The following is a 12,810-nucleotide window of genomic DNA, read 5'->3' on the forward strand; positions in this document are numbered from 1 at the left end:
AAAAATTGAACATGTAGCACCATGAAAGAAAATAATACCTGTTTAGTTTCAAATCATTCATTTTTTGTTCAAAACTTTAATACTTATGTATGTATGATTTTGGGTTATATATAGCTCAAATATCTGTTCCTGATTAAAAAAAAAATAATAAATAATATAATACTGTATTTCTTGTTATTCTTTTTGTCAGACCAGAATTCAAGATGAGTTGGTTCAAGTTCAGCCCAAATTTAAAAGTAATTTACTGGAATCGGTTGCAGTTTTTCGGGAGGATGTGTCAAACTTTGAAACATCATATGAAGTGGTAACTGTAATATTTTTTTAGTTATCTGAAAGACTTGTACTTAGCTTTTCAATATTTTTATTTGCATCAGTTGGGTGCCGGAGTTTTATGTTGAGCTACTGAATATGGTGAATATGTCATGGTTGTTAAGCAGTCATTGTTATAGATCATACTTTTCAGTCTGGAGAAACAGCAGTGCAAACAACTCTGAGAATCCCTGGTGGCATGATTTTTCATGAGATCTTAGTTTAGAAATTGCAGCACATTATGACATCTTTGATTGTATTTCAATGTTAAAAAAGTGTTGCAGGCCACACACTGGAGATATGTATATATATATATTTATTATTTTTTATTTTTATTATTTCTTTCAAACAGAAACAAAATATGAGGAATGAAGTCTAGTGCTTTTCAATTCAATTAAGCTAAAGACTTCTTAATTTTATGTGTTATCTTTTATTAGATTTACCATTGTAAATGTTGCATTACCAACACACGTAACTTGATTGGATCTTGACTATCAAAAGATTATGTATTTTGTGATGAGCTACTGTAAATATACAGTGGATTTCAGTCACTCTGAGAATTAATATTGAGATTTTTGTTAATTGTTTCTTTAAAAGGAAGGACCTATGGTTCCAAATATTCCACCTCAGGAAGCTAGTAATAGGCTACAGATCTTTCAGGTAAGAAAATAAACAGTTACATTTTGAAATAATTAAATTTAGATCCACTGTTGCTTATCAAAGTGAGTTTAGAAAAAGACACATTTACCAAAGACTGCAATCTCGGTGTGTATTTTGTTTAGTATTCAATCAGGCAACATTTTCCTTAATGTGGAAGGACTGATACATAACCTTGCTCCACTCTTCATGTTTCTTGAGCAGAAATTATCTACCTAAAGAAATAAGAGCAGTAAAAAAAGGGAAGAGGCAAGTACAACTCAATAATAGCTAAAAATAAGCCAGGTTATATATTGGTCACATAAGCCAATCTTTTCCTCTTGTAAAGATCACATTTTCCATTGGAAACTTGCCTTTCAACTCAGTGTTTTGTTTTTGTTATGAACCTTAGTTCATGGTTCCACAGTGAGCTTTATTCCATTTTTTATCCTTCTTTTCTTAAAAAGTTATAACTTGAAGATTCTGCCCCGGCCCCAACCCACATGAGTGTTGTTAGTCTCTTATGTATTGTATATTTATTCTGTAAAAAGTGAATTCAAAGTTCTTGAAAAGCACTGACAAAGTAACAAAAGCTTAAACTTTCACATGCATCTAATATATACTGAAAATGGAGTGACTTTGTTTGAATTTGCTTTTCAAATACATTTGTCAGATACATTTATGCTGCCAAGATAATGCTTTTGTACCCAAACTGTTCTTTCACTTTCCCATGTTGATCCAATACTTTGGAGAGCACTTACACTTTGTCTGAAAGTAGCTGTATTTTTGGCACTCTCTGGTGTTTTTAATTCAGGTTGTCTACTTTATCACCTAATACAAGTATTTACTTTTCTGTCTGCACGATATAGAATTAATTTCACATCCCATTTTTGTAAAATGTTTCTTCAAATTATTGCTTTATAAATATATTCACTAACTGAATTCAACATATGGAACTGAATACTGCTTTACATGGGAACTGTTTCAAAAATTTAGATTAAATGTATTTTTCAGATGTTTATGCTTCTAATACAAGTGTTTTAAGACAAGTGTAGAACTGTAGATTTATCATTAGACTATTTAAAATTAAATATATGTATTTTATTTTGTCTGTATGAATCTTAATGTCACCAGGCTAATTTTGATGAGCTTTGGAGAAAGTTTATCACGTACTCATCTGGTGAGCAGTTGTTTGGATTGCCTGTCACAGACTATGCAGTTTTGCATAAAGTCAGGTAATTGTGGAAATACAGCTGTCCGAGGTGTTTATTAAGTATATTAGAAAGTATATTAGAAAGTACACAAAAAGGGAATCATAGAGTCATAGAATATCCTGAGTTGGAATGGACCTACAAGGATCATGAATTCCAACTCCTGGCTCCACACCGGCCCACCCAAAAAATCTGATCTGAGAGCATTGTTCAAGTGCTTCTTGAACTCCAGCTGGCTTGATACTGTGACCACTGCCCTGGGGAGCCTATCCCAGTGACCGACCACCCTCTGGGTGCAGAACCTTTCCCTAACACCCAGCCTGACCCTCGCCGTCCCAGCTCCATGCCATTCCCTTGGGTCCTGTTGCTGTCCCCAGAGAGCAGAGCTCAGCGCCTGCCCCTCCACTCCCCTCGTGAGGGAGCTGCAGGCTGCCATGAGGCTTCCCCTCAGCCTCCTCTGCTCTGGGCTGAGCAAACAACGTGGCCTCAGCTGCTCCTCATGTGTCTTCCCCTCCAGACCCTCCACCATCTTTGTAGCCCTCCTTTGGATGCTGTCTAATAGTTTTATGTCCTCTTTGCATTGTGGCACCCAGACCTGCACATGGTACTTGAGGTGAGGCCAGAAGGTTTCCATCACCTTAAATTAAATACAAAAAAAAAAATCAACACAAATTTTAGAGCTCTGAATAATTTGCTTATAATTGTGTGTGTGTGTGTATTTATTGTGGCAACAGAACAACACCAGGTTATTTTACTCTGGGTATTGTACTATATAAAGGAGCACAATGCCCTGTCTTCGAAATATACTCATATAATCATGTGACTAAATATAGTTTTATGTAACAAGATACAGTACTAACAACTAGAAAAAGGCAAGGAACAATCAAGGTATAACCATATTTGACATATTATTAGAGGTTTATGAAAGTCTAAATTTTTTGAGCAGCTGTACCTAATGAGCCTTTCTGGCTGTTTTTGCATCAGCATTTTAGTTCAGATTCCTAGAGTGCTTCTGAAGCAAATTGACTAATCGTCCTTGCTTGCCATTCCCTGCTTTGCACTGCAGAGCCACCTCAAGGTGCATAAACTACCACAGAATCATAAAATATCCTTATTTGGAAGAGACATACAAAGATCATACAGTCTGGCTCTGGATTCCACAAAGGGCAATCTAAGGGTGAAACCACGTATCTATGGGGAATTGTTCACGTGCTTGTTAAACACCAACAGGCTTTGGGCCATGACTGCTCCCCTGAAGAACCTGTTCCAGTAATTGACCACCTCTCAGTAAAGAACCTAATCCTAATATCCAATATACTTGTCCTAATATCCAGACCTTCCCCTGACTGAGCTTTAAGCCATGTCCTTTCACTAGTCACCATAGAGAAGAGAACAACACTTCCCACTCCACATCTCATTATGAGGAAGTTGTAGACAGCAATGAAGTCACTCCTCAGTTTTCTTTTCTCTAAGCTAAGCAAACCAAGTATCCTCACCCACTCCTCATAATTCACGCCCTCTAGTCCTTTCAACATCTTTGTTGCCCTCCTTTGAACATATTTTAATAGTTTTATATTTTTATATTGTGGACCACAAAATTTCACACAGTATTTGAGGGGAGGATGAAGATGCTGAGTATTAGGGGGACAATCACATCTTTTGGATGAATTGAAGTTTTATAGAAGTATACCAAAGCAAAACTTTCCCCATATAAGTTTAGAGTAGATAATAGGTCCTCAGCACCATCTGCTTTGTTGTTGCTGTTTGTTTGCTTGTTTGTATTAATGGACTGTTCTTTTCTAGATTAAGAAATAAAATCTAATTGATCCCAATTTTGGTAGTAGTATTACAGATATCATGTATTTAAGTACTGAGAGATATCCAAATAGCTGATTGAAATTATTGGTATGACTTTTTTGGTTCCAGGAAGGAGTTAAACTTGCTTCAGAAATTGTATGGATTGTATGATACTGTAATAAGCAGCATCAATGGTTATTATGAGATACTTTGGACAGATGTAGATATTGAAAAAATTAATGCTGAGCTTCTGGATTTTCAAAACAGGTGTGTTCTTAATATGAACAGTAACTTATATTAAATGAATTAAGATTTAGGTGACTTTAGTGAAGCTGTTTGATATATTTAAATACAAAACTTCCATGAATAAGGTTTATCATAAGGTGATCAGGTTCTACAAGAAATAGTGGGATAACGCTATACTTTTAGTTAACCAGTCTTTTACCTGTAGTTTTGATAACAGAATACCATATGATGAGCTGAAGTGTTGATCTCCTTAACTAAACCAACCAAGGTGTTAAGCTGAAAGTTTGCTTGTAAAAGGGAAGTTAATCAGCTAGGAGGATTAGCCTATTGACTTAAAGTGCTGGATACAATGATAACATTTCTGAGTCTTTTACAATATTTCATAGAGTCATAGAATATCCTGAGTTGGAATGGACCCACAAGGATCATGAATTCCAACTCCTGGCTCCACACAGGACCACCCAAAAAATCTGATCTGAGAGCATTGTCCAAGTGCTTCTTGAACTATGGCAGGCTTGGTACTATGACCACTTCCCTGGGAAGCCTGTTCCAGATCCTAAACACCCTCTGGATGAAGAACCTTTTCCTAATATACAACCTGAGCTTCCCCTGATGGAGCTCCATGCCATTCCCTTGGGTCCTATCGCTGTCCCCAGAGAGCAGAGCTTAGCACCTGCCCTTCTGCTCTCCTTTTTAGGAAGAAGCTACAGGCTGCCATGAGGCCTCCCCTCAGTCTTCTCTTGTCTAGGCTGAACAAACCAAGTGACTTCAGCCAGTCCTCATACATCTTGCTCTCTAGACCCTTTGCCATCTTTGTAGCTTTCCTGTGGATGCTCTCTAATAGTTTTATGTCCTTTTTATATTGTGGCACCCAAACCTGCACGCAGTACTTGAGGTGAGGCTGCACCAGCACAGACTAGAGTGAGAAAATCATTTCCCTTCTTTCATCCTTTTTTAAAACATTTCTTCCATTTCTAATGCATTAACAATAGTGTCTAAATAGCATAGTTTTGAAAAAAAAGAAAAGCTACAAACATTGCAGTAAGTTTGAAAGCTTAAAATGGCTTTGTCGTTGAGACTATTAAGATGTAACTAGATTGCTTCAGAAGTATATACTAACCTTTTCTAAAAAGCACATTTATTATTTTTGGAAGAAATGTAGTATGGAAGACTAGGAGAAGAATAATTTACAACAGAGTAACTGCATCACTGAGTCCTGTCCTCCACTATCCTGCTACATAAGGCAGTCCTGTATCATGACAAGCTCTATTCTGAAACAACTCCAGCTTTCTTTGCACTTCTTTCCCCCAGTCCTCTTATTGGAATAACATTCCAGAATCTGACTTTATTAATTTCCAAAATAAAGGCATAATGAATTGATTTGCATTTGTTCTTGTGCAAATATTTGGTGTTTTAGGTTATATGTATACTACGATTATAGAGTAGATATAGAGTGGGTTTTTCCTAAAAAGATAGACTAATTTGACACAATTTTACATAGAAAATGTTGATCTCAATAGCAGGTATTTCATATTTCCTCATCTGTTTTTAGAATGTTTTTAAAATTTCCTATTTTGACAAAAGGACATTTACTACTGCATCATTTTAACTCAACTGCAGGTGTCGTAGGCTACCTAAAGGACTCCAAACCTGGCAAGCATTTTTAGATCTCAAGAAAAAAATTGATGATTTCAGTGAGTCTTGTCCTTTGTTGGAAATGATGACTGACAAAGCAATGAAGCAAAGACACTGGAATCGTATAGCTGAAACAACAGGACATCAATTTGATATAGAATCTGATACTTTTTGCCTTCGAAACATCATGGAAGCACCAATTCTTGAAAATAAAGATGATATTGAGGTAGGTACATACATTTTTTCTTCCTCCTTCATTTTATATTATCAGCAAAAATGTTATGAATTATTATTTATAAAATGTTTGTCTAATTCTTTAATTATATTTCCTAGAGGAAAGGTGGGGAGGGACTCTTTTTCAGGGAGTGTAGTGATAGGACAAGGGGGGATGGCATTAAACTAAAAATGGGTAGGTTTAGATTAGATACTGGGAAGAAGTTCTTTACTCTTAGGGTAGTGAGGCACTAGCACAGGTTGCCCAGAGAAGCTGTGTATGCCCCATCCCTAGAGGTGTTCAAGGCCAGGCTGGGTGGGGCTTTGGGCAATATGGTCTGGTGGGAGGTGTCCCGGCCCATGGTAGCGGGGTGGAATTATAGATGGTCTTTAAGGTCCCTTCCAACCCAAACCATTTTATGATTCTATGAAATACACATGCAAATTATATCATTATATTCATACTTTGATCATACTTTGATTTATTTTTGATGTTGGACTTGATGAACTTCAGAGATCCTTTCCAAGGTAACCTAATCTGAGATTCTATGATTCTATAAATTGAAATGTGATAGGATTAAGAGTTCCTATGAAAATGAGTCTGTCATTACCCAAAAACATATTGAAATAATGATTCAGAAATCTTATTGTGCAGAAATAATAAAACATGAAGCTGTAGAAATGGAATACTAATGCATTTCCAATGGAGTATTTTTCAGTTAAATATACATTTAATTTTAGTGAGATTTCTGTAAAAATAGTACTGTGGTTTCTGCATTTGTGACACAGCTGTACTATCTTATAAAATTTCATATATTGTTTTTAAATAGACCATTATTAGATGTATGATATCAGGAAGGGTTTAATTTATGAAGAACATAGATTCTAAAAAATTATTCTTTCTTTGCAGGATATATGTATATCTGCTACAAAGGAAAAGGATATAGAAGCCAAATTATCTCAAATAGCTGACAGTTGGGGAAACCAATTTTTGACCTTCTCATCATTCAAAGGGAGAGGAGAGCTACTGCTAAAGGGAACAGAATCATTAGAAATTATAACTTTGATGGAGGACAGTTTAATGATTCTTGGCTCTTTACTGAGCAATAGGTACTTTTAAAATGAGTTTGTACGGTATTTTCAGTAACACACTGAGGTAGTAACTCTACTATTATTAGACTAAATCAGCAGTAAGTTTGGAGTGTAATGAAAAAAAGAATAAAAGCTAAAATTTCTGATTTAAAAACTTCTTCAAGTGGCAGACTTTCATGTATTAGTAGCAACCTATTGTCTCAATAGATTTGAATATAATCCAGTTGGTAAAAACTTTTCAGGGGATTCTTCTTGCTCTTCAAGTTAAACAAGTGTGCTTTTTTCACTGTTTTATTTTACTTTCTTATTTTATAATAGTGTTTTTTTTTAATTTATTTTTTATTTTTTAGAATTAAATCATTTCTGTTTCTCTTCCTTTATTTTAGATACAATGCACCATTTAAAAAAGATATTCAGAGTTGGATTTCTAAACTAAGCGGCTCTACAGATATAATTGAAGAATGGCTGGTTGTGCAGAACCTCTGGGTTTATCTTGAAGCTGTTTTTGTAGGGGGAGATATTGCAAAACAGTTACCCCAGGTAAACTTATAGGTATTTGCCTATTATGTATTAATTGCTATCTGTGTAATGCTTTTCAACAGACAATGGTGTGAAAGCACTTATGTTTTTATTATATATAGGAAGCAAAGCGTTTTCAGAATATTGACAAATCATGGGTAAGGATAATGCAACGAGCTCATGAAAACCCAAATGTAATTACTTGCTGTGTTGGAGATGAGACTATGGAGCAACTTCTACCTCACTTACATGAGCAGTTGGAAGTATGTCAGAAATCACTTACAGGGTATGAATTTTATACATTTATATCTTTGTGTGTATATATATATATGTAATGTTTTATTATTTTGTAAATAGTTTATACTAAATAGTCAGTCTCACTTCAGTTCCAAACTAAATATTTAAAATGTTTCTAAGAGCAAATCTGAAGAGTGAGTGAATCTACTTTTTCTAGATTATACCTACACAGTTTCTGCTTACTTCTAATTTGCATCCTTCAGTGTCTAGCAATAGAAGTCATCCAAACTTTCTGTAATCAGGTTTCTTCAAAACTGCATGGGTAACTGGTGAAGATAATCTCTCCTGAATGGGAATTTGTAATGATAATACTTGAAAGGGAAGGCAGGAAGGCTTTATGACAGTTTTAGTTTTGTTGTTGTTGTTTTAAGATAAAATCAGATAATAAATTTTCAGTTTCAGACATAGATTCAGCAGACTGAAAAGACTTTAAGGTAAACAAACAATTTCTGCTCATTGTTTACAATCTGCTAATGTATGCATATTCATTAAAAAAGAAAAAAACATATATTTAAACAAACATAAAATAGCACAGAAATTTTATGTAACTGTGTTTCGAGAATTCTTTGTGGTGAGGAAGTTTATTCCAATGTCCATCATTCCAACATTTGGCATATTTCTTAATTCAATTGTGCAAGATCATTTGCATCAAAAGATGATAATCTGTAGGGAGATACTAAGGAAGTAGCATCGCTGGTGCGCAAGTATTCTGTGTGTGTACAAGCAGGTAATGTTCTGTCACTGTGAAAAATGTTAAAATTTGATAATCTTTAAAAAAAAAAGAACACCCTATTCAAAACTTCCCTTGCATATCTTCTTAAAATGTTCACAGTTGAGATTTACTTTAGCATCTGTCCAAGTCTTCTTTTTTAAATTAAAGCTATAAAAATGAAATATAAATATTTCGGTCTTACTTCTGCTCTTGTGGAGAAAAAAATTAAGAGATAATATTCTAATGGAAATCTTGTTCAATTTTAAAGATATTTAGAGAAGAAGAGACTACTGTTTCCTAGATTTTTTTTTGTTTCTGATCCTGTACTTCTTGAAATTCTTGGACAAGCAAGTGATTCTCATACAATACAGGTACAGCCTTAGTGATTTTTTTTCCACTTATAACAAAAAGAAAATTAAAATATGTAAAAGCACTCAATGAATGAAGACATTAACATTTTCTTTCAATCTTTGGAGATTTGTTGTTGTTTTTGTTTCTTGCCCTTTAGTATTTAACAAAATATGAAATGAAAACAAAAATATGTAACTCAAAGGCAATCTTCAGAATCCAGGACACTAAAATATGATCCCATCACATGATTTAATGAAGGTTCCTTTCATGGCTAAACTAACAAGACGGAACCTCTGAAACTGCTGATTTATGTAGTGCTAAATCAGTCCAACTAGTCTAGATTGTAACTGAGGGTTGAGATAAATAGTTGACCTAACAACTGACCTCTGTCCTGCTAGATTGCCTCTGGAAAATGTAAAACAAAAGAGAATTAACAAACAATAAAATCCACCAGCAGATGGAGATATAATCCTACACAAGCATTTCTGTAATTTTTAATTTTAGATGGCCTGAAGCTCATCCGTAGGTTCAGACAAACCTTCACAAGATAACCTTACTTAAGATTTTTTTGTTGTTGTTTGCTACCATTATATATTTACTTTGACATTTTAATTGTCCTTACAGCCGCATCTTCCTTCCATTTCTGACAATATAAATGAGGTAGAATTTCATGCAAAGGATTATGATCGCATACTGGCAGTCATATCAAGAGAAGGAGAAAAAATACCAGTAATACTTTGATTTTTTTCCCCAGAAATTTTGTTAATAGAGAAATCATTCTGTTGTTGGACAGATAAGTATACATTAAGTTGAATTATTGTTAATTACACTGATGATTGAAATGTTCATTTCTAATAAAATTGTCTTCATTAAATATTTTTCTACAGTGTTTATAGAAATTATATCTGTAATTGTGCATAAAAAATTAGCAACTATTTAGTAACTAATGGTGTTGAACAGAAGTTTAACTATATCCTATTTTCTGCCTTTTGCTTTCATTGATTTTTCAGTTGGACACTCCAGTGATTGCAAAAGGACCAGTAGAGCTTTGGTTGCAGGATTTATTGCGTGTGCAGCAGATTTCATTGCATGGTGTAATTAGGGCAGCATATTACCAAATTATTGACCCAGGATATAATTTGCTGAATTTTCTTAATCACTTCCCAGCACAGGTGAGAATACAGGATGTGGATTTGTGTGTGCAGTCTGGGCTGTGTGTCCAGGGAGATGGGATATAAACAGCATATAGGCTAAGGAGTTGTCTATATGAGGAAGTTTCCATAGAGGAAACAAAGATATAAAACTACTCAGTAGCAGGCAATTCGTAATTACCTCAGTTTTGGTGTCCTATATGTAGCATGATATTTTTCTCATAACACACTTGAAAAAATTTTTTTCTTTTCTTGGAGAATGTGAAATAGAGCTTGTATTTTCTGCGATGGATAATGAACGTCTTTGGTATGCAATGAAAATTTCATGTGCAGATAGATTTCTCTAAATTTATGCTTGCAAGAGTTATGATTATGATTATCTCATGTCATGATGATTTATAATCTCATGATTATTTATGAGTTTTACTTCATAATTCATGTATTTGTCATTAGGATAATGCATTCCTAGTAGAAGCCTATTTTGAAAGATTCTAGTTTGCCTAGAGATTTCTCCATCTTACTGATTGTTCATAAATTTCATTAACAAATAATGAATTGTTTCCTAGCCTTCCCAAATTCTGACCTGGTCATTTGCTAATCATTATAGCAGTGGGCATAACTGTTTAATAGAATTTATGCAAATATTAAAACTGGCCATTACATTGCTAATTTAAAAAAATGTTGAGGACATTTAGATATTGAACAGAATTATCTTAAAGCTGTATTTATGATACAATTATGCTGTATTTATTATTACTTATTAGCTGTATTTATGATATAATTAAGCTGTATTTATGATATAATTATGTCTTACCTTAGTGGTATTTATTTTGAAAGTCTATTACTTTTCTTTAAAAAATAAGGACTGTCCATCTTGTTTGCATGTCAGACATTTTGAAGTGGCTTTATTACCATCTGCAAAGTAATGGTAATAATTGGGATCTTATTTTCCAATCCAAATGTGTTCGTATTGAAAGAATTATTTGTGTTAAAACAATGGACAGAAGGGAAAAAAATAAGAAAATGGTCTTCTGTCAAGAAATTTGAAGTACAGACAAAGAAATGCTTTGTTATAGGATAGAGAAGAAATTAGGCTAAATATTTGCAAATATTTGAAATATTTTCTTTCCTTCAAATTCCCTTCTTACTGTCTCAGATGCTTCTGTTATAGGCAGTGTGAAAAAGTCACATCCAAATATAGCTTTTTCTTTAACTAAGTTGTCATTCTAAAATAAAGTAATTTAGACTCTACTGATGATAGTCAAATGATTTTAAAATGATAAGATACAGAGATTTTGTAGCAGGAAGTAGCTATGAACTCGTTACAGGCATAGGGAGACAAAAAAGTAGAAAGAGTGGATGAGTCAAATTTTTCGTCTTGGTGCATTGTAACAATGTGGGAAAGAAAGGTATTGATACAGTTCTCATCTATCATGTTTTGTCATGGATGTGTCTGATGTGGTAAATCTAAATCTGAGGCTGTAGTTTATACTCAGTGTTTTGTACCTTTCTAAATTAATTTGGAACCAAAATACCTTCTAGTTCAATGTGCTCTAATCATGAGAGCATGTTAGCAATATAGCAATGCATCCCATGTTCAGTAGTAAACACAAACATTTTTTAATGCTCTTTAATTAGCTGTGAACTGGCAGTGGAAAAATTCCAGCAGGACTTCTCCCCATAGTTGAATATGTTTGTTTCTGATGCTGGAATACAGTAAGGATTTGTAACTGAAACTGAGGATTGTGCTTTGTTTGTATTTGTCTCAGTGTGTGACAAATTTTCGTAAAAATTTTTAATATGTTTTCTAAGGAGTTTCCAATCCCACAACAGAGACAACTAATTCAGGCACAGTACTATGGTGAGATATTATCATGATGGGAGCAAGTGATAATTTGGGACTTTTCGGCATAATTTTTTGTTCCCATTATATCCAAGGCATTTAGAATGAAGCTAGTGTTTAACAAGTGATTCTTTTATATTCATTCACATAATAAATTTGTAGGTTGGATTACTGGGAATTCAAATGTTGTGGACACGTGATTCAGAAGAAGCTCTACAGAATGCTAAAGAGGACAGAAAAATCATGCAAGTGACCAATGGGAGATTTCTGGAGATCTTGAATATGTTGATTAGCCAGACCACGCATGATCTTTCCAAGTTTGACAGAGTGAAATTTGAAACACTTATTACCATTCATGTACATCAGCGTGATATTTTTGATGATTTGGTAAAGTACAGACTTTGATTTAAGACAACTAAGCAGTATCTTCCATAACACCTATTTTTTTCTAAATTTAATTTAATTTTAATCTAAATTTAATCTAATTTTTTAAGAAGGTCCTGCTCCTTCTCTTTGGGATTGTCTTTGTGGTTCCTAAGGGGCATACACAGAAGACAAACAAACCTACTAAAATCAACAGATTATGCCAATCCTTTCCTTGGACTTTTTAGACTCTAATAAATTGTTTACATTCTTTTCTTCAGTGAGGAATGCTATCCCTCAACACTACATCCTTCACGTATTTTTACTGCTGATGGCACAAGCCTACTAGTTTCTGTGCAGCTTCCATGCCTCCATCAGATCTTTCCTGCATCATGCCCTTTGTTCCAATGTGTTTGATGAATTCACAGAATGTTT

At 34.1% G+C, this 12,810-nt stretch overlaps 1 protein-coding gene across 1 annotated transcript in view; it reads left to right on the top strand.

Moving 5' to 3' along the window:
* The window catches only part of DNAH8 (dynein axonemal heavy chain 8), a 137,797-nt gene that overhangs the window by 50,088 nt on the left and 74,899 nt on the right, over window positions 1-12,810 (top strand). The window contains exons 31-42 of the mRNA XM_083831975.1: window positions 191-304; window positions 907-969; window positions 2,080-2,180; window positions 4,083-4,220; window positions 5,820-6,060; window positions 6,958-7,157; window positions 7,526-7,679; window positions 7,781-7,944; window positions 8,936-9,038; window positions 9,643-9,747; window positions 10,029-10,190; window positions 12,175-12,399. Of these exons, the coding sequence (XP_083688101.1) occupies window positions 191-304; window positions 907-969; window positions 2,080-2,180; window positions 4,083-4,220; window positions 5,820-6,060; window positions 6,958-7,157; window positions 7,526-7,679; window positions 7,781-7,944; window positions 8,936-9,038; window positions 9,643-9,747; window positions 10,029-10,190; window positions 12,175-12,399 (1,770 nt within the window). The remainder of the gene's footprint in view (window positions 1-190; window positions 305-906; window positions 970-2,079; window positions 2,181-4,082; window positions 4,221-5,819; window positions 6,061-6,957; window positions 7,158-7,525; window positions 7,680-7,780; window positions 7,945-8,935; window positions 9,039-9,642; window positions 9,748-10,028; window positions 10,191-12,174; window positions 12,400-12,810) is intronic.

The sequence above is a fragment of the Anser anser genome (genome assembly GCF_964211835.1).
Source record: "Anser anser genome assembly, chromosome: 3".
Classification (NCBI taxonomy): domain Eukaryota; kingdom Metazoa; phylum Chordata; class Aves; order Anseriformes; family Anatidae; genus Anser; species Anser anser.